At 41.6% G+C, this 21,173-nt stretch overlaps 1 protein-coding gene across 1 annotated transcript in view; it reads left to right on the top strand.

Moving 5' to 3' along the window:
* Positions 1-21,173, top strand: part of LOC309559710 (sodium/hydrogen exchanger 2-like) — a 136,643-nt gene that overhangs the window by 51,749 nt on the left and 63,721 nt on the right. Inside the window, exon 5 of the mRNA XM_082263119.1 lies at positions 10,584-10,780. Within this exon, the coding sequence (XP_082119245.1) occupies positions 10,584-10,780 (197 nt within the window). The remainder of the gene's footprint in view (positions 1-10,583; positions 10,781-21,173) is intronic.

The following is a 21,173-nucleotide window of genomic DNA, read 5'->3' as shown; positions in this document are numbered from 1 at the left end:
CATTGGTTGGTGTGGTTTCAGTTCTCATGTCATTGGTTGGTACAATCTCAGTTTTCATGTCATCGGTTGGTGTGGTTTCAGTTCTCATGTCATTGGTTGATACAATCTCAGTTCTCATGTCATTGATTGGTGTGGTCTCAGTTCTCATTTCATTGGTTGGTACAATTTCAGTTTCCATGTAATTGCTTGGTGTGGTCTCAGTTCTCATGTCATTAGTTGGTACAATCTCAGTTCTCATGTCATTGGTTGGTACAATGACAGTTCTCATGCCATTGGTTGGTCTGGTCTCAGTTCTCATGTCATTGGTTGGTACAATCTCAGTTCTCATGTCATTGGTTGGTCTCAGTTCTCATGTCTTTGGTTGGTACAATCTGAGTTCTCATTTCATTAGTTGGTACAATATCAGTTTTTATCATTAGTTGGTACAATATCAGTTTTTATCATTAGTTGGTACAATATCAGTTTTTATGTCATCAGTTGGTACAATCTCAGTTCTCGTGTCATTGGTTGGTTCATTCACAGTTCTTATGTCATTAGTTGGTACAATCTCAGTTCTCATGCAACTAATTTGTACAATCTCAGTTTTCATGTCATTGGTTTGTACAATCTCAGTTTTCATGTCATTGGTTTGTACAATCTCAGTTCTCATGTCATTGGTTTGTACAATCTCAGTTCTCATGTCATTGGTTTGTACAATCTCAGTTCTCATGTCATTGGTTTGTACAATCTCAGTTCTCATGTCATTGGTTGGTTCATTCACAGTTCTCATGTCATTGGTTGGTACAGTCTTAGTTCTCATGACATTGGTTAGTACGATCTCAGTTCTCATGTCATTAGTTGGTACAATCTCAGTTCTCACGTCATCAGTTGGTACAATCTCAGTTTTCATGTCATTGGTTAGTACAATCTCAGTTCTCATGTCATTGGTTGGTGTGGTCCCATTTCTGATGTTGATGGTTAATGCAGTGTAAGTAGAAAAGAAAGTGGCACTTCCAGACCCAGGAACTTGGAAACTTGAGTTTTATTCTTCAAATCAAAGGTACAACATCAGACAGGAACACAAGACAAACTGGACAGCAGACGCGTTTCACACCTTGTGCTTATTCATTGCTGATGGTTAATGCAATGTCAGCACCAAACAAAACCATGGGAAATGAGAACTGATTTCATAGATTGCAGCAAATTTATAAAACCAATCATCCTTTTTGGCATGATTTTTTCTAGGTGAAAATAGTTGTGTAATTCCCAATTTGTGAAGAGTTGAAACTAAAATATAAAGATTACCAACTCCTTTTTTTTAGGGAAGAATTTCTGTAATAACCAGATATTGAACAAGAGCAGCAATTTTCCTCCAGGTGCCAAGATTAATTATTTGTCATATAAACCTGAAATGTCCTAAATGGGCAAAGATTAGCTTTTTTATATGGGAACTCCCATAAACCAGCCCCTAGTGTCACACAGATATAGTTTGTTAAAAAATGATAAAAAAGCATTTATTAGTTATTAAATCCAAATTTGTATACATAAACAAAGAAAAACAAGGGCGATATAAAGCCCATAATACATTGTACACAGAGTGACATCAGACGTAGGTATAACATCCAATCATGCAGAAAATACCAACATGTTGCGTGGTATATACATCCCGCTTCTTCAGGACTTTTTGTTGTCCACATGTAATCCACAGATGTCTAGTATGTGTATAAGAGAAGAAAGTCAACACAAATGAGTATATAAACAAGCATAACAACCATACATTTATTTACATAACACATCAGATAAATATGAGAAAAAAAAACAAAACACCAGCGTAATTATGTACCATATACCTACCACAGCTGGCGTTGGATATGTTCCAGTTAGGGAGAGACTTAACAGTATTTACAGTGCCTTGCAAAAGTATTCGGCCCCCTTGAACTTTGCGACCTTTTGCCACATTTCAGGCTTCAAACATAAAGATATAAAACTGTAATTTTTTGTGAAGAATCAACAACAAGTGAGACACAATCATGAAGTGGAACGAAATTTATTGGATATTTCAAACTTTGTTAACAAATAAAAAACTGAAAAATTGGGCGTGCAAAATTATTCAGCCCCTTTACTTTCAGTGCAGCAAACTCGCTCCAGAAGTTCAGTGAGGATCTCTGAATGATCCAATGTTGACCTAAATGACTAATGATGATAAATAGAATCCACCTGTGTGTAATCAAGTCTCCGTATAAATGCACCTGCACTGTGATAGTCTCAGAGGTCCGTTTAAAGCACAGAGAGCATCATGAAGAACAAGGAACACACCAGGCAGGTCCGAGATACTGTTGTGGAGAATTTTAAAGCCGGATTTGGATACAAAAAGATTTCCCAAGCTTTAAACATCCCAAGAAGCACTGTGCAAGCGATAATATTGAAATGGAAGGAGTATCAGACCACTGCAAATCTACGAAGACCTGGCCGTCCCTCTAAACTTTCAGCTCATACAAGGAGAAGACTGATCAGAGATGCAGCCAAGAGGCCCATGATCACTCTGGATGAACTGCAGAGATCTACAGCTGAGGTGGGAGACTCTGTCCATAGGACAACAATCAGTCGTATACTGCACAAATCTGCCCTTTATGGAAGAGTGGCAAGAAGAAAGCCATTTCTTAAAGATATCCATAAAAAGTGTCGTTTAAAGTTTGCCACAAGCCACCTGGGAGACACCAAACATGTGGAAGAAGGAGCTCTGGTCAGATGAAACCAAAATCAAACTCTTTGGCAACAATGCAAAACTTTATGTTTGGCGTAAAAGCAACGCAGCTCATCACCCTGAACACACCATCCCCACTGTGATACATGGTGGTGGCAGCATCATGGTTTGGGCCTGCTTTTCTTCAGCAGGGACAGGGAAGATGGTTAAAATTGATGGGAAGATGGATGGAGCCAAATACAGGACCATTCTGGAAGAAAACCTGATGGAGTCTGCAAAAGACCTGAGACTGGGACGGAGATTTGTCTTCCAACAAGACAATGATCCAAAACATAAAGCAAAATCTACAATGGAATGGTTCACAAATAAACATATCCAGGTGTTAGAATGGCCAAGTCAAAGTCCAGACCTGAATCCAATCGAGAATCTGTGGAAAGAACTGAAAACTGCTGTTCACAAACGCTCTCCATCCAACCTCACTGAGCTCGAGCTGTTTTGCAAGGAGGAATGGGCAAAAATTTCAGTCTCTCGATGTGCAAAACTGATAGAGACATTCCCCAAGCGACTTACAGCAGTAATTGCAGCAAAAGGTGGCACTACAAAGTATTAACTTAAGGGGGCTGAATAATTTTGCATGCCCAATTTTTCAGTTTTTTATTTGTTAAAAAAGTTTGAAATATCCAATAAATTTCATTCCATTTCATGATTGTGTCCCACTTGTTGTTGATTCTTCACAAAAAATTACAGTTTTATATCTTTATGTTTGAAGCCTGAAATGTGGCAAAAGGTCGCAAAGTTCAAGAGGGCCGAATACTTTCGCAAGGCACTGTACATATCCCAGAACACGGGTGTGCAAGCACTCACGCTGGCCAGAGAGACACAGCTAGAGCTTCAATATGGGAGATATATAATGTCCTTTACAGCACTGAATACATGCAAGAAACAAAAAAGAGAGACATTTTTATATGTATGTAGCATTGCCCCCCGCAGGAACTGCTGGACATTGTCTTGACAGGCTCCCCTGGTTACCAGCACACGGTTATAATTAGATAAAGTTCCTGAATCCCTCCTTGCTCCCATTGGTTCTTCACAGAAATAAAAAGTCTAGGGGTGTTGGTATTTTTGTTGTTTATTTTGTAATTGGGATAGGAGAAGGGAATAGTGGGATACTCCAACTGAACTATTCACATAGATGAGGACTTCTACCTTCAGAACTTCTTTGGTACTTAGGAACGGCCAGGCTGTTAATCCGCACTGCCACAAGTGTAGATGGGGTTAAGTCTCTTGCTCACATCACTCTCTGACAAGATGACTTGGTGAACTGATATCTTATCTTCAGGACACTCTCACTAGCATCCCCTTTCAGTTGAAACCCGTCCACTGACTATCCTAGGAGCAGGGGTGCCCCCCCTCAGGTCAGGCCCCTTGACACAACTTACTTTACTCACGATACTGCAGAGACACTATCTCCAGTGTCTCCCTCTCAGTCAGATTCCCTGGACCTCTAGGTTCAGCTTCTCACTGCTATTCTTCCGCCCCTTAGGATGACCCCCTGAGGCCGCATGGCATCTCTACATAGGAGGAGGCAGCCGCTCTCCCACGAAAGACCTCGAGCACATGTGCTCCTGGCTTTTATACACTATCCCTACATGCACTGAGGCAACTTTCCCTCTGCCAATTGTCAGGACTGTATCAAAAGCCTATGCACCCAATTGTCAGGTTTCCTCCCACTGTCCAACATGCCTCCCTATTGGACCAGTGTGAAACACTCACTAGACAGAAGGAGATACACTCTGAGCACACTGAGCATACCTCACTAACAGATCCTGCTCTCTGGTAGGCAGAGAACAATATAGATTTACCTGGTAAGCAGACAGAGCACAAACTATGGTTTCTCACTAGCACCTACCTAGGAGGGTGCTACATGTATATAAGAGAATTGTTCTAGCAATAGGTATATCATTAAAGGTTTAAAAACATAGCCTAGCCATATAGTATGTATAACCAGGCCAAATGAATCACCATGAATCAAAAGTCATGGCAAGTAACACCCCATAATAATAACAACAGCGTGTTCCTCCGCAGTGGGGTGTCTGGATCTCCCGATTAATTAAATAAATGAATTTATTATTTATTAGTTTATTTATTTAATTTTCTCAGCGCTTAACTAAGGTTTAATTTCTTTCCCAGCCTGTCAGATCTTCACTGTTACATCACAAGGTGGAGTAGATCTGGGGGAGTCCATAGTGGAGAAGGATCTGGGGGAATCCATAGCGGAGAAGGATCGGGGGGAATCCATAGCGAAGAAGGATCTGAGGGAATCCATAGCGGAGAAGGATCTGGGGGAATCCATAGCAGAGAAGGATCTGGGGGAATCCATAGCGGAGTAGAACTGGGGGAGTCCATAGTGGAGAAGGATCTGGGGGAATCCATAGCGGAGTAGAACTGGGGGAGTCCATAGTGGAGAAGGATCTGGGGGAATCCATAGCGGAGAAGGATCGGGGGGAATCCATAGCGGAGAAGAATCTGGGGGAATCCATAGCAGGGAAGGATCTGGGGGAATCCATAGAGAAGAAGGATCTGGGGGAATCCATAGCAGGGAAGGATCTGGGGGAATCCATAGCGGAGAAGGATCTGGGGGAATCCATAGCGGAGAAGAATCTGGGGGAATCCATAGCAGGGAAGGATCTGGGGGAATCCATAGCGGAGAAGGATCTGGGGGAATCCATAGCGGAGAAGAATCTGGGGGAATCCATAGCAGGGAAGGATCTGGGGGAATCCATAGAGAAGAAGGATCTGGGGGAATCCATAGCGGAGAAGGATCTGGGGGAATCCATAGCGGAGAGGAATCTGGGGGAATCCATAGCGGAGAGGAATCTGGGGGAATCCATAGCAGGGAAGGATCTGGGGGAATCCATAGAGAAGAAGGATCTGGGGGAATCCATAGTGGAGAAGGATCTGGGGGAATCCATAACGGAGAAGGATCTGGGGGAATCCATAGCGGAGAAGGATCTGGGTGTTCTGGTAGATCATAAGCTTAATAATAGCATGTTCCAAAGCAAGCAAAGTCCTTTCTTGTATTAGGAGAGGTATGGACTCCAGAGAGAGATACATCATCTGTACAAATCATTAGTAAGACCTCATCTGGAATATGAAGTTCAGTTTTGGGCACCAGTTCTCAAAAAGGATATCGGGGAACTGGAGAAAGTGCAGAGAAGGGCAACCAAACCGATAAGAGGCATGGAGGAGCTCAGCTATGAGGAGAGATTAGAGGAACTGAATTTCTAGAGAAGAGGAAATTAAGGGGGGATATGATCACCATGTATAAATACATAAGGGGGGATATGATCTCATTGTATAAATACATAAGGGGGGATATGATCACCATATATAAATACATAAGGGGGGATATGATCTCATTGTATAAATACATAAGGGGGATATGATCTCATTGTATAAATACATAAGGGGGGATATGATCTCCATGTATAAATACATAAGGGGGGATATGATCACCATGTATAAATAGATAAGGGGGGATATGATCATCATGTATAAATACATAAGGGGGATATGATCATCATGTATAAATACATAAGGGGGGATATGATCACCATATATAAATACATAAGGGGGGATAGGATCTCCATGTATAAATACATAAGGGGGGATATGATCATCATGTATAAATACATAAGGGGGGATATGATCTCCATGTATAAATGCATAAGGGGGGATATGATCTCCATGTATAAATACATAAGGGGGGATATGATCATCATGTATAAATACATAAGGGGGGATATGATCTCCATGTATAAATACATAAGGGGGATATGATCTCCATGTATAAATACATAAGGGGGGATATGATCACCATATATAAATACATAAGGGGGGATATGATCTCCATGTATAAATGCATAAGGGGGGATATGATCTCCATGTATAAATACATAAGGGGGGATATGATCACCATGTATAAATACATAAGGGGGGGGGTATGATCACCATGTATAAATACATAAGGGGGGGATATGATCGCCATGTATAAATACATAAGGGGGGATAAGATCTCCATGCATAAATACATAAGGGGGGATATGATCTCCATGTATAATTACATAAGGGGGGGATAAGATCACCATGTATATATACATAAGGGGGGGGGATATGATCTCCATGTATAAATACATAAGGGGGGATATGATCTCCATGTATAAATACATAAGGGGGATATGATCTCCATGTATAAATACATAAGGGGGGGGGATATGATCACCATGTATAAATACATAAGGGGGGATATGATCTCCATTTATAAATACATAAGGGGGGGATATGATCTCCATGTATAAGGGGGGATATGATCTCCATGTATAAATACATAAGGGGGGGATATGATCACCATGTATAAATACATAAGGGGGGGATATGATCACCATGTATGAATACATAAGGGGGATATGATCACCATGTATGAATACATAAGGGGGATATGATCACCATGTATAAATACATAAGGGGGGATATAATCAACATGTATAAATACATAAGGGGGGGATATGATCTCCATGTATAAATACATAAGGGGGGGATATGATCTCCACGTATAAATACATAAGGGGGGGATATGATCACCATGTATAAATACATAAGGGGGGATATGATCTCCATTATTAATACATAAGGGGAGATATGATCTCCATGTATAAATACATAAGGGGGGGATATGATCACCATGTATAAATACATAAGTGGGGGGATATGATCACCATGTCTAAATACATAAGGGGGATATGATCACCATGTATGAATACATAAGGGGGATATGATCACCATGTATGAATACATAAGGGGGATATGATCACCATGTATAAATACATAAGGGGGGATATAATCAACATGTATAAATACATAAGGGGGGATATGATCTCCATGTATAAATACATAAGGGGGGGATATGAACTCCATGTATAAATACATAAGGGTGGATATGATCACCATGTATAAATACATAAGGGGGGATATGATCTCCATGTATAAATACATAAGGGGGGGATATGATCACCATGTATAAATACATAAGGGGGGATATGATCTTCATGTATAAATACATAAGGGGGGGGATATGATCACCATGTCTAAATACATAAGGGGGATATGATCACCATGTATTAATACATAAGGGGGGATATGATCACCATGCATAAATACATAAGGGGGGGGGGATATGATCTCCATGTATAAATACATAAGGGGGTATAGGATCTCCATGTATAAATACATAAGGGGGTATAGGATCTCCATGTATAAATATATAAGGGGGGATATGATCTCCATGTATAAATACATAAGGGGGATATGATCACCATGTATAAATACATAAGGGGGGATATGATCACCATGTATAAATACATAAGGGGGGGATATGATCTCCATGTATAAAAACATAAGGGGGGATATGATCTTTATGTATAAATACATAAGGGGGGATATGATCACCATGTATAAATACATAAGGGGGGATATGATCACCATGTATAAATACATAAGGGGGGGATATGATCACCATGTATAAATACATAAGGGGGGATATGATCTCCATGTATAAATACATAAGGGGGGGATATGATATCCATGTATAAATACATAAGAGGGGGATATGATCTCCATGTATAAATACATAAGAGGGGGATATGATCTCCATGTATAAATACATAAGGGGTGATATAATCACCATGTATAAATACATAAGAGGGGGATATGATCTCCATGTATAAATACATAAGGGGTGATATAATCACCATGTATAAATACATAAGGGGGTCCATATAGTGAACTTGGTGTTGAGTTGTTCACTTTAAGGTCAACACAGAGGACAAGGGGGAACTCTTTACCTCTGGAGGAAAAGAGATTTCATCTCCAAATAGGGAAAGGTTTCTTCACAGTAAGAGCTGTGATAATGTGGAATAGACTCCCTCCAGAGGTGGTTCTGGCCAGCTCAGTAGATTGATTTAAAAAAAAGTCCTGGATTCTTTCCTAGGTGTACATAATATAAATCAGTACTAATATTCACAGGTAAAGTTGATCCAGGGAATATCTGATTGCGTCTCGGGGGATCAGGAAGGAATTTTTTTTTTACCTGCTGTAGTAAATTTGATCATGCTTTGGGATTGTATAATTGGGTTTTCTGTACTGTTTTTTTTTTTTTTTGTTTTCTATTGGTTGAGCCAGATGGACTTGTGTCTTTTTCAACCTGACTAACAGTGTCGGCTTGTCAATAGGGGGCACCGCCCTCCCCCATCCTAACATCAGCATTTAAAAAAAATGTGTACCTTTAAATGTGAGTGGGGCTCCGGACACACTGCTGCCTATGGAGAGGGGTGGGGGTTTTTGCATCATGTGCTTTTTTATGTGGCTCTGATTGGCGTCCTTCAGAGTGTCCTCGGGGCGCAGAGCAATGCCCCCCGGACACTCCCACTGTACCACTGCCATCCTGTGATTGGTCCATAGGACATCCGACGTCATAGGGCGGTGCTTGGGCGTCACTCGGTAGAGCCATTCCACTCAGTGTCTCTGCTGAGGACGGACCGGAGAGGACAACAAGCAAGCAAGCAAGCCAGCCAGCCAGGAGGAGGAGGAGGGCGGCAGCTTTCCTGGGCCGGACTCATATGAGTGTTGACTCAAGTTCAACACTCTGCAAACACAAAAGGTGAGTGCCTAACACTGCCCACTCTACATTGATGGGGGCACGCTGTGGTTCTTCTACATTGATGGGGGCACCCTGTGGGCACGCTGTGGGCACTTTACATTGAAGGGGGCATGCTGTGGTCACTCTACATTGAAGGGGGCACGCTGTGGTCACTCTACATTGAAGGGGGCATGCTGTGGTTCTTCTACATTGAAGGGGGCAAGCTGTGGTTCTTCTACATTGAAGGGGGCACGCTGTGGTCACTCTACATTGAAGGGGGCACGCTGTGGTCACTCTACATTGAAGGGGGGCACGCTGTGGTTCTTCTACATTGATGGGGGCACCCTGTGGGCACGCTGTGGGCACTCTACATTGAAGGGGGCATGCTGTGGTCACTCTACATTGAAGGGGGCATGCTGTGGTTCTTCTACATTGAAGGGGGCAAGCTGTGGTTCTTCTACATTGAAGGGGGCACGCTGTGGTCACCCTAAATTGAAGGGGGCATGCTGTGGTCACTCTACATTGAAGGGGGCACGCTGTGCTTCTTCTAAATTGATGGGGGCACCCTGTGGGCACGCTGTGGGCACTCTACATTGAAGGGGGCATGCTGTGGTCACTCTACATTGAAGGGGGCATGCTGTGGTTCTTCTACATTGAAGGGGGCACGCTGTGGTCACTCTACATTGATGGGGGCACACTGTGGTCACTCTGCATTGAAGGGGGCACGCTGTGGTCACTCTGCATTGAAGGGGGCACGCTGTGGGCACGCTACATTGAAGGGATCACGCTGTGGGCACTCTACATTGAAGGGGGCACGCTGTGGGCACTCTACATTGATGGGGGCACTGCTCACTGGTCACTCTACATTGATGGGGGCACACTGTACCTTAATTACTGAAGGCCCCTTTCACACTTGTGTGACCTCAAAGTCACGCAATTTTTTACAGCGTTTTTTTGCCGCGAAGCAATGCCTATTAGATTTTTCTGTTTGCGCCCCCCCCCCCCCCAAAAAATTTTGAGCACCAGCCGCCACTGCTGACTAACTATGTAATAACTTTCTGCGTCAAACCTGTATTAAAATGTAGCAGCCAAATAGAGTCAAATAGGTGAAGTGCCATGAAACCAAAAAAAACAATAACTTTGTGCGTCTCTATAAACAGGCCTGGTGGTGGTTTTTGCCATAACGGTGTATTTTGTGTGTTTTAGGTGTCGTGGTGCTGACCAGCTTTTTGAATAAGATCTCCCTGACCTCCATCACGGTGAAGGATCAGTTCATCATCTCCTACGGTGGTCTCCGTGGCGCCATCTGCTTCTCCTTGGTCTTCCTTCTTCCAGACTTTCCGCAGAAAAGGCTTTTTATTGCAGCCACCACTGTGGTCATCCTCTTCACTGTCTTTGTCCAGGTACGGTCAGTATATTCAGATTGGTGATTTGATGATATAAAAGGACAGTTTGTAGGTTCCTCGTCTGTTATTGTTCTGCAGAGTGAAGGGGTTAGTAGTATGTTACAGGGTTCAGTGATTAGGAGTAAGTAATGCAGACTAAAGGGGTTAATAGTATGTAACAGAGTTCAGGGATCAGGAGTAAGTAATGCAGAGTGAAGGGGTTAGTAGTATGTACCAGAGTTCAGTCGTCAGGAGTAATTCATGCAGAGTGAAGGGGTTAGTAGTATGTAACACAGAGTTCAGTCGTCAGGAGTAAGTAATGCAGAGTGAAGGGGTTAGTAGTATGTTACAGGGTTCAGTCGTCAGGAGTAAGTAATGCAGAGTGAAGGGGTAGGTAGTATGTAACACAGAGTTCAGGGATCAGGAGTAAGTCATGCAGAGTGAAGGGGTTAGTAGTATGTAACAGAGTTCAGTCGTCAGGAGTAATTCATGCAGAGTGAAGGGGTTAGTAGTATGTAACAGAGTTCAGTCGTCAGGAGTAAGTCATACAGAGTGAAGGGGTTAGTAGTATGTTACAGGGTTCAGGGATCAGGAGTAAGTAATGCAGAGTGAATGGGTAGGTAGTATGTAACACAGAGTTCAGGGATCAGGAGTAAGTAATGAAGAGTGAAGGGGTTAGTAGTGTGTAACACAGAGTTCAGGGATTAGGAGTAAGTAATGCAGACTAAAGGGGTTAGTACTATGTAACAGAGTTCAGGGATCAGGAGTAAGTAATGCAGAGTGAATGGGGTTAGTAGTATGTTACAGGGTTCAGTGATCAGGAGTAAGTATTGCAGGGTGAAGGGGTTAGCAGTATGTAACACGGAGTTCAGGGATTAGGAGTAAGTAATGGAGAGTAAGAGGTTTAGTAGTATATAACGCAGAGTTCAGGGGTAGGGAGTACATAATGCAGAGTGAAGGGGTTAATAGTATGTAACAGAGTTTAGGAGTAAGTAATGAAGACCCACAAACCTCAGATGAAGCAGTACCTACAGAGTGAAGGGGTTAGTAATATGTAACAGAGTTCAGGGATCAGGAGTAAGTAATGCAGAGTGAAGGGAATAGTAGTATGTAGCACAGAGTTCAGGGGTCAGGAGTAAGTAATGCAGAGTGAAGGGGTTAGTAGTATATAACAGAGTTCAGGGATTAGGAGTTAGTAATGTAGAGTGAAGGGGTTAGTAGTATATAACAGAGTTCAGGGATCAGGAGTAAGTAATGTAGAGTGAAGGGGTTATTAGTATGTAACACAGAGTTCAGGGGTCAGGAGTAAGTAATGCAGAGTGAAGGGGTTAGTACTATGTAACAGAGTTCAGGGGTCAGGAGTAAGTAATGCAGAGTGAAGGGGTTAGTAGTGTGTAACAGAGTTCAGGGATCAGGAGTAAATAATGCAGAGTGAAGGGGTCAGTAGTATGTACCAGAGTTCAGGGATCAGGAGTGAGTAATGCAGAGTAAAGGGGTTAGTAGTATATAACAGAGTTCAGGGATTAGGAGTTAGTAATGTAGAGTGAAGGGGTTAGTAGTATATAACAGAGTTCAGGGATCAGGAGTAAGTAATGTAGAGTGAAGGGGTTATTAGTATGTAACACAGAGTTCAGGGGTCAGGAGTAAGTAATGCAGAGTGAAGGGGTTAGTACTATGTAACAGAGTTCAGGGGTCAGGAGTAAGTAATGCAGAGTGAAGGGGTTAGTAGTGTGTAACAGAGTTCAGGGATCAGGAGTAAATAATGCAGAGTGAAGGGGTCAGTAGTATGTAACAGAGTTCAGGGATCAGGAGTAAGTAATGCAGAGTGAAGGGGTTAGTAGTATGTAACAGAGTTCAGGGATCAGGAGTAAATAATGCAGAGTGAAGGGGTTACCAGTATGTAACAGAGTTCAGGGATCAGGAGTAGGTAATGCAGAGTGAAGGGGTTAGTAGTATGTAACAGAGTTCAGGGATCTAGAGTAAGTAATGCAAAGTGAAAGGGGTTAGTAGTATATAGCAGAGTTCAGGGATCAGGAGTTGGTAATACAGAGTGAAGGGGTTAGTAGTATGTACCAGAGTTCAGGGATCAGGAGTGAGTAATGCAGAGTGAAGGTGGTAGTAGTATGTAACACAGAGTTCAGAGGTCAGGAGTAAGTAATGCAGAGTTAAGGGAATAGTAGTATGTACCGGAGTTCAGGGGTCAGAAGTAAGTAATGCAGAGTGAAGGGGTCAGTAGTATGTAACACAGAGTTCAGGGGTCAGGAGTAAGTAATGCTGAGTGAAGGGGTTAGTAGTATGTAACACAGAGTTCAGTGATTAGGAGTAAGTAATGCTGAGTGAAGGGGTCAGTAGTATGTAACACAGAGTTCAGGGGCCAGGAGTAAGTAATGCAGAGTGAAGGTGTTAGTAGTATGTAACAGAGTTCAGGGGTCAGGAGTAAGTAATGAAAAGTGAAGGGGTTAGTAGTATGCAACACAGAGTTCGGGGGTCAGTAGTAAGTAATGCAGAGTGAAGGGGTCAGTAGTATGTAACACAGAGTTCAGGGGCCAGGAGTAAGTAATGCAGAGTGAAGGTGTTAGTAGTATGCAACACAGAGTTCAGGGGTCAGGAGTAAGTAATGAAAAGTGAAGGGGTTAGTAGTATGCAACACAGAGTTCAGGGGTCAGTAGTAAGTAATGCAGAGTGAAGGGGTCAGTAGTATGTAACAGAGTTCAGGGATCAGGAGTAAGTAATGCAGAGTGAAGGGGTCAGTAGTGTGTAACACAGAGTTTAGGGGTCAGGAGTAGGCAATGCTAAATAAAGGGGTTAGTAGTATAACACAGAGTTTAGGGGTCAGGAGTAGGTAATGCATAGTGCAGAGTAACTAACACACCTCCTCCTCTCCCCCACAAGCAAAAATAACCCCCTTCAAGTACAAACATTCCTCCATCCTAAGCAAAAGTCACTCATTCCTCTTCTTGTACAATCTACCCACAAACCTCAGATGAAGCAGTACCTGGCAGACTGAGGAAAGTCCTCCCAGGTCTCCCCTTGGCATATGATAGATCAGAGCTGAGGAGGGGCCAAGGACTTCCCTGGTTCTCTGCATATACTTTGTCCCTCCAATCCGAGGCCTGAGAGGAGTCACTGCGGGTTCAGGAGCTGGTGGCATGGCAGAGTTGGTCATGCTCCACCCATCACATACCCAATCAATTGGTAGATCGGGATTGATGGGTTGGCAAACACCCCAGCTATACTCATTCATAATCTGACTATGAATGCATTAAGACTGAGCTTGTTTGAATATCCACTTGATCTGTGGAAGATTTACCTCCCTTTGTGACCAGGCCATTTTTTGTGATACGGCACTGCGTTACTTTAACTGACAATCGCACAGTAATGCAACGTTGTACGCAAATTCAATTAATATTATTTCCCCCCACAAATAGAGCTTTCTTCTGGTGGTATTTGATCACCTCTGCGGTGTTTATTTTTTGTGATAAAAATTAAAAGAAGAGCGATTATTTGGAAAAAAAACTATTTTTTTTACTTTCTCCTAAAAAACACATCCAATAAAAATGTATAAAATGTATTTTCTTCATAAATTTAGGCCAATATGTATTCTATTTCCAAAAATATAAATACAAAAATAGTGCAGCGCAATCACAAATAAAACATAAGACATAAACAAAGTCCCATAGCTCAAATAACTAATGTAGTATCAACAGTGTAACAGTCCCAATACCAGGATTCCAGAGTCCTAAAAAAACATCCAATGCGTTCGGTGCCCAACACCTCCAGATAAAATGCCTGCTCTCCTCCAGGGTATGACCCTACCACAGAGTCACAAAGTGACCTGCTGAAGAAGCCCATGAGGAGGACGTAACGCGTATGGGTGGGAGGAGCCGTTACCCGTGAAGTCACTATTCACCTTAGTATCGGTGTGTAGAGCTGAACACATGCTTGTTTTACACATATTTATGGAGGTGATTTGGCATTTTATGCGGAGGAGGTGGGCATAACTAATGTAGTATCAGCAGTGTAACAGTCCTAATATCAGGATTCCACTGTATTGAGATTCTCAAAGTGACAGTCCTAAAAAAAACATCCAATATGTTCGGTGCCTACCACCCCAGGATAAAATGCCTGCTCTCCTCCAAGATATGACCCTACCACAGAGTCACAAAGTGTCCTGCTGAAGAAGCCCATGAGGAGGATGTAACGCGTATGGGTGGGAGGGGCCGTTACCCGTGACATCACTTTTCACCTAAGTATCAGGGTGGGAAAATTAACTTATGCTTGTTTTATACATATTTATGTAAATGTTTTTAATCCCTTGATCAAATTTTTAATAAATTTGTATCAGAGAGCACTATGGTTTCCCCATTTCTATTTCTTGGTATGATATAAGTTTGATTGAGATTCAAGAAGTGGAGTAGCGGGACTCAGGGACGCCATGTGAGGAGTGTTCCAGTACAATCCTGGGTGTAGTCCATTGAGGCCTTTGTGACTTTGTGGTAGGGTCATACCCTGGAGGTGAGCAGGCATTTTATCCAGAGGTGGTGGGCATAACTAATGTAGTATCAACAGTGTAACAGTCCCAATATAAGGATTCCACTGTAATGAGATTCTCAAAGTGACAGTTCTAAAAAAACATTCAATATGTTCGGTGCCTACCACCCTAGGATAAAATGCCTGCTCACCTCCAGGGTATGACCCTACCACGGAGTCACAAAGTGACCTGCTGAAGAAGCCCATGAGGAGGACGTAACGCGTATGGGTGGGAGAAGCCATTACCTGTGAAGTCACTATTCAGCTTAGTATCAGTGTGGTGAGCTGAACACATGCTTGTTTTACACATATTTATGGAGGTGATTAGGCATTTTATGCGGAGGAGGTGGGCATAACTAATGTAGTATCAGCAGTGTAACAGTCCCAATGTCAGGATTCCATCGTTCCATCGTAGTGAGATTCTCAAAGTGACAGTCCTAAAAAAACATTCAATATGTTCGTGCCCACCACCCCAGGATAAAATGCCTGCTGACCCTACCACAGATTCACAAAATGACCTGCTGAAGAAGCCCATGAGGAGGACGTAATGCATATGGGTCGGAATAGCCGTTACCCGTGACGTCACTATTCACCTTAGAATCAGCATGGTGAGCTGAACACATGCTTGTTTTACACATATTTAATGGAGGTGATTAGGCATTTTATGAGGAGTAGGAGGGCATAAATAATGTAGTTTCAACAGTGTAACAGTCCCAATATCAGGATTCCACTGTAGTAAGATTCTCAAAGTGACAGCCCTAAAAAACTTCAAATGTGTGGGTGCTCACCACCTCTGGATAAAATACATGCTCACCTCCAAGGTATGACCCTACCACAGAGTCACAAAGTGACCTGCTGAAGAAGCCCATGAGGAGGACGTAACGCGTATGGGTGGGAGGAGCCGTTACCCGTGAAGTCACTATTCACCTTGGTATCAGCGTGGTGAGCTGAACACATGCTTGTTTTACACATATTTATGGAGGTGATTAGGCATTTCATGAGGAGGAGGTGGGCATAACTAATGTAGTATCAGCAGTGTAACAGTCCCAATGTCAGGATTCCACTGTATTGAGATTCTCAAAGTGACAGTCCTAAAAAAACATTCAATATGTTCTGTGCCCACCACCCCAGGATAAAATGCCTGCTCACCTCCAGGGTATGACCCTACCGCAGAGTCACAAAGTGACCTGCTGAAGAAGCCCATGAGGAGGACGTAACGCGTATGGGTGGGAGGAGCCATTACCTGTGAAGTCACTATTCAGCTTAGTATCAGTGTGGTGAGCTGAACACATGCTTGTTTAACACATATTTAAGGAGGTGATTAGGCATTTTATGAGGAGGAGATGGGCATAACTAATGTAGTATCAACAGTGTAACAGTCCCAATATTAGGATTCCACTGTAGTAAGATTCTCAAAGTGACAGTCCTAAAAAACAATCAATATGTTCGGTGCCCACCACCCCAGGATAAAATGCCTGCTCACCTCCAGGGTATGAACCTACCACAGAGTCACAAAGTGACCTGCTGAAGAAGCCCATGAGGAGGACGTAACGCGTATGGGTGGGAGGAGCCATTACCCGTGAAGTCACTATTCACCTTAGTATTGGGAGGAGGCATTACCCGTGAAGTCACTATTCACCTTTAGTATCAGTGTGTAGAGCTGAACACATGCTTGTTTTACACATATTTATCGAGGTGATTAGGTATTTTATGCGGAGGAGGTGGGCATAACTAATGTAGTATCAACATTGTAACAGTCCCAATATTAGGATTCCACTGTATTGAGATTCTCAAAGTGACAGTCCTAAAAAAACAATCAATATGTTCGGTGCCGAGCACCCATGGATAAAATGCCTGCTCACCTCTGAGGTATGACCCTACCACAGAGTCACAAAGGCCTCAATGGACTACACCCAGGGTGGTACTGGAACACTCCTCACTTGGCATCCCTGAGTCCCACTTCTCCATTTCTTGAATCTCAATCAAACATTTATCATACCAGAAAATAGAAATGGAGAAACCATTGTTGCTTTCTGCTACAAATGTATTAAACATTTGATCAAGGGATTAAAAACACATAAGGGTACAAATACTTATTATCAGGGGGATCACACATATTGTATTTACCATTCTTTCAATTTTAAGTGCTGTTTGACAAATTCTGCATGATAACTATTTTTTCTTGTACAAATTATCCAGAAAACAATAAAAATTATAGAAAAAAACCCCCACATAAATATGTGTAAAAAAAAAAGCATGTGTTCAGCTCACCACGGGACTGTTACACTGTTGATACTACATTCGTTATGTGAAAAGAGTGGAATAAATTGCGCTCAACACTTAACACAACCAAAAAGTGCTTGTGTGCATAAATATGTGAATAAATGGTTATAAATAAATAAATATATACAAAATCCTAAATGTGAAAAGGTCCTTGGTAAATAAATATCAACAGTCTTTAAAGTGCCCAGTGCAATACAGATCTCTCAGCAATGACTGAAAATCACTCCAACTTCAAGTGAGGGACCTCCACCTTAAGAAACTTTTCTCCACCCAGTGCTCGGGGTAAATACTTCTTACCAAAGCTGATGGACCCCTTAATTACAGGGGGTCTAAAACAGCGTAGATGGTCCACAAATGCCTCCAAGCTATCCTTCAGGTCCCTTGATATAAGACTCAGCTCGCATAAGGAACTCCAAGTATTTCAGGATATTTGTGGGGAGAAAGATAAGGAAACTCCGATAGTGTAGTATGTTCTGGTAATTAGGGTTTATTAATGAAATTGCACTTACTCAAAACATTAGATTCAAATGCCTTCATGCAGTAAATGCAGCATGGGTTCGGTGTACGGGACGCTCCTATGCTTCTGCGTATCACCAACCCGGAACTCCACGGTCTCACGTTCCCGACGCACGTTTCGTCAGACGCGCTGACGTCATCAGGGGATCATGTGACCGTACGTTTCCATTCACAATAAATAGAGGTATCTAGCTGACAACATCCAATCGCTGGCCGGCGGTTTCAGAACCGCCCATTCCTTTCGGGATGCTAGGTTCACTCCCATGCCCGGAAGTGCTCCGCGGCCATTTCTTATTTGGGCAAATCGCCAGTGGTTTAATATAACAAGCCCGAATAGACAATCGGCAGTATTATACTAATACAAAAAAGGGAAAAAAGAGGGTCCGATTGCCATACTAAAGATTGAAGGAATAATTAAATGCCAATCAATGTATAACAAATTAAGGCGATGGGATGCTGTTTACAATAAATGAATGTTGTATATAGATATAATACCCTCAATGCGATATTTAATACCATATTACATAAACTATATTTTAATAAAATCTTAAATAAAATTTATTGGTTTAAACATATCCCTAAAAAATATTAATGTGTAGTAAAAATTCATTAAAAAATTGTTAAAAAATATTTTATTCTTATTAATATTAATAATGGTATGGAAAGATAAAGTGCACTATATTTTCCTATAATTTATGAAATTGCTCAAAGGTATGTTTTTACAAGTATTTTATAAAGTATTTTTAAAATTACATTTTTTAAAAATTGGAAATATAACAATTTAGGTCGATGTCAATATTCATACCTGACGGCTGTAAAGTCTGCATTTTGTAGATCCATTGGGTCTCATTCATTGAGATCTTTTTAGTCATGTTTCCCCCTCTCCAATGACGATCTACTCTGTCAATACCACAAAAGGTCATCTGAGATGGATCCTTATTGTGATATAGACGGAAATGGTTGGAAAGGCTATGCTTGGGAAAGCCTCTCCTAACATTTCCTACATGCTCGTTAATCCGGATAGAAAGCTCTCGTGTGGTCCTGCCTATATATTGTAGTCCACATGGACAACTTATCAAGTAAGTCACATGTGTAGATCTGCATGAAATGAGCTTTTTGATTGCAAATTGTTGTCCTGTGACTTTCGACTGGAAACTGGTAATTTTCCTAGGGTTTTTTCTTGTCATAAGGCAGGCATTGCACCTACCACAAGGAAAAAAACCCTTTACATCCAGAAAGGTCGGTTTGTTTTTTGGGGGGTCAGGTATATTTGGTGCCAGCATATGTCTCAGATTTGGGGCCTTCCTGTAAATAAAATGCGGTCTTTCAGGGAGGACTTTATTCAGAGTTTTGTCTTTCAATAAAATCGACCAGTGCTTACGCACAATTGCTTCAACCTGTTTATAATTCCTGCTAAAATCTGTTAAAAACGCTAATTCCCCTTTTGTCTCTGCTTCCTTCTTTTTAGTTTTCAGTAACTCACTCCTAGGCATCCGATGTACCTGGTCTCTAATTTTAGTAACCTCTTCTTGTTTGTAGCCCTTTTCTACAAATCTTTGTGTCAATAACATTATTGACTAAAAAGAAGGAAGCAGAGACAAAAGGGGAATTAGCGTTTTTAACAGATTTTAGCAGGAATTATAAACAGGTTGAAGCAATTGTGCGTAAGCACTGGTCGATTTTATTGAAAGACAAAACTCTGAATAAAGTCCTCCCTGAAAGACCGCATTTTATTTACAGGAAGGCCCCAAATCTGAGACATATGCTGGCACCAAATATACCTGACCCCCCAAAAAACAAACCAACCTTTCTGGATGTAAAGGGTTTTTTTCCTTGTGGTAGGTGCAATGCCTGCCTTATGACAAGAAAAAACCCTAGGAAAATTACCAGTTTCCAGTCGAAAGTCACAGGACAACAATTTGCAATCAAAAAGCTCATTTCATGCAGATCTACACATGTGACTTACTTGATAAGTTGTCCATGTGGACTACAATATATAGGCAGGACCACACGAGAGCTTTCTATCCGGATTAACGAGCATGTAGGAAATGTTAGGAGAGGCTTTCCCAAGCATAGCCTTTCCAACCATTTCCGTCTATATCACAATAAGGATCCATCTCAGATGACCTTTTGTGGTATTGACAGAGTAGATCGTCATTGGAGAGGGGGAAACATGACTAAAAAGATCTCAATGAATGAGACCCAATGGATCTACAAAATGCAGACTTTACAGCCGTCAGGTATGAATATTGACATCGACCTAAATTGTTATATTTCCAATTTTTAAAAAATGTAATTTTAAAAATACTTTATAAAATACTTGTAAAAACATACCTTTGAGCAATTTCATAAATTATAGGAAAATATAGTGCACTTTATCTTTCCATACCATTATTAATATTAATAAGAATAAAATATTTTTTAACAATTTTTTAATGAATTTTTACTACACATTAATATTTTTTAGGGATATGTTTAAACCAATAAATTTTATTTAAGATTTTATTAAAATATAGTTTATGTAGTATGGTATTAAATATCGCATTGAGGGTATTATATCTATATACAACATTCATTTATTGTAAACAGCATCCCATCGCCTTAATTTGTTATACATTGATTGGCATTTAATTATTCCTTCAATCTTTAGTATGGCAATCGGACCCTCTTTTTTCCCTTTTTTGTATTAGTATAATACTGCCGATTGTCTATTCGGGCTTGTTATATTAAACCACTGGCGATTTGCCCAAATAAGAAATGGCCGCGGAGCACTTCCGGGCATGGGAGTGAACCTAGCATCCCGAAAGGAATGGGCGGTTCTGAAACCGCCGGCCAGCGATTGGATGTTGTCAGCTAGATACCTCTATTTATTGTGAATGGAAACGTACGGTCACATGATCCCCTGATGACGTCAGCGCGTCTGACGAAACGTGCGTCGGGAACGTGAGACCGTGGAGTTCCGGGTTGGTGATACGCAGAAGCATAGGAGCGTCCCGTACACCGAACCCATGCTGCATTTACTGCATGAAGGCATTTGAATCTAATGTTTTGAGTAAGTGCAATTTCATTAATAAACCCTAAT

The sequence above is a fragment of the Pelophylax lessonae genome (assembly GCF_965119305.1).
Source record: "Pelophylax lessonae genome assembly, chromosome: 7".
Classification (NCBI taxonomy): Eukaryota; Metazoa; Chordata; class Amphibia; order Anura; family Ranidae; genus Pelophylax; species Pelophylax lessonae.
This window is presented reverse-complemented; position numbering and strand designations above follow the sequence as displayed.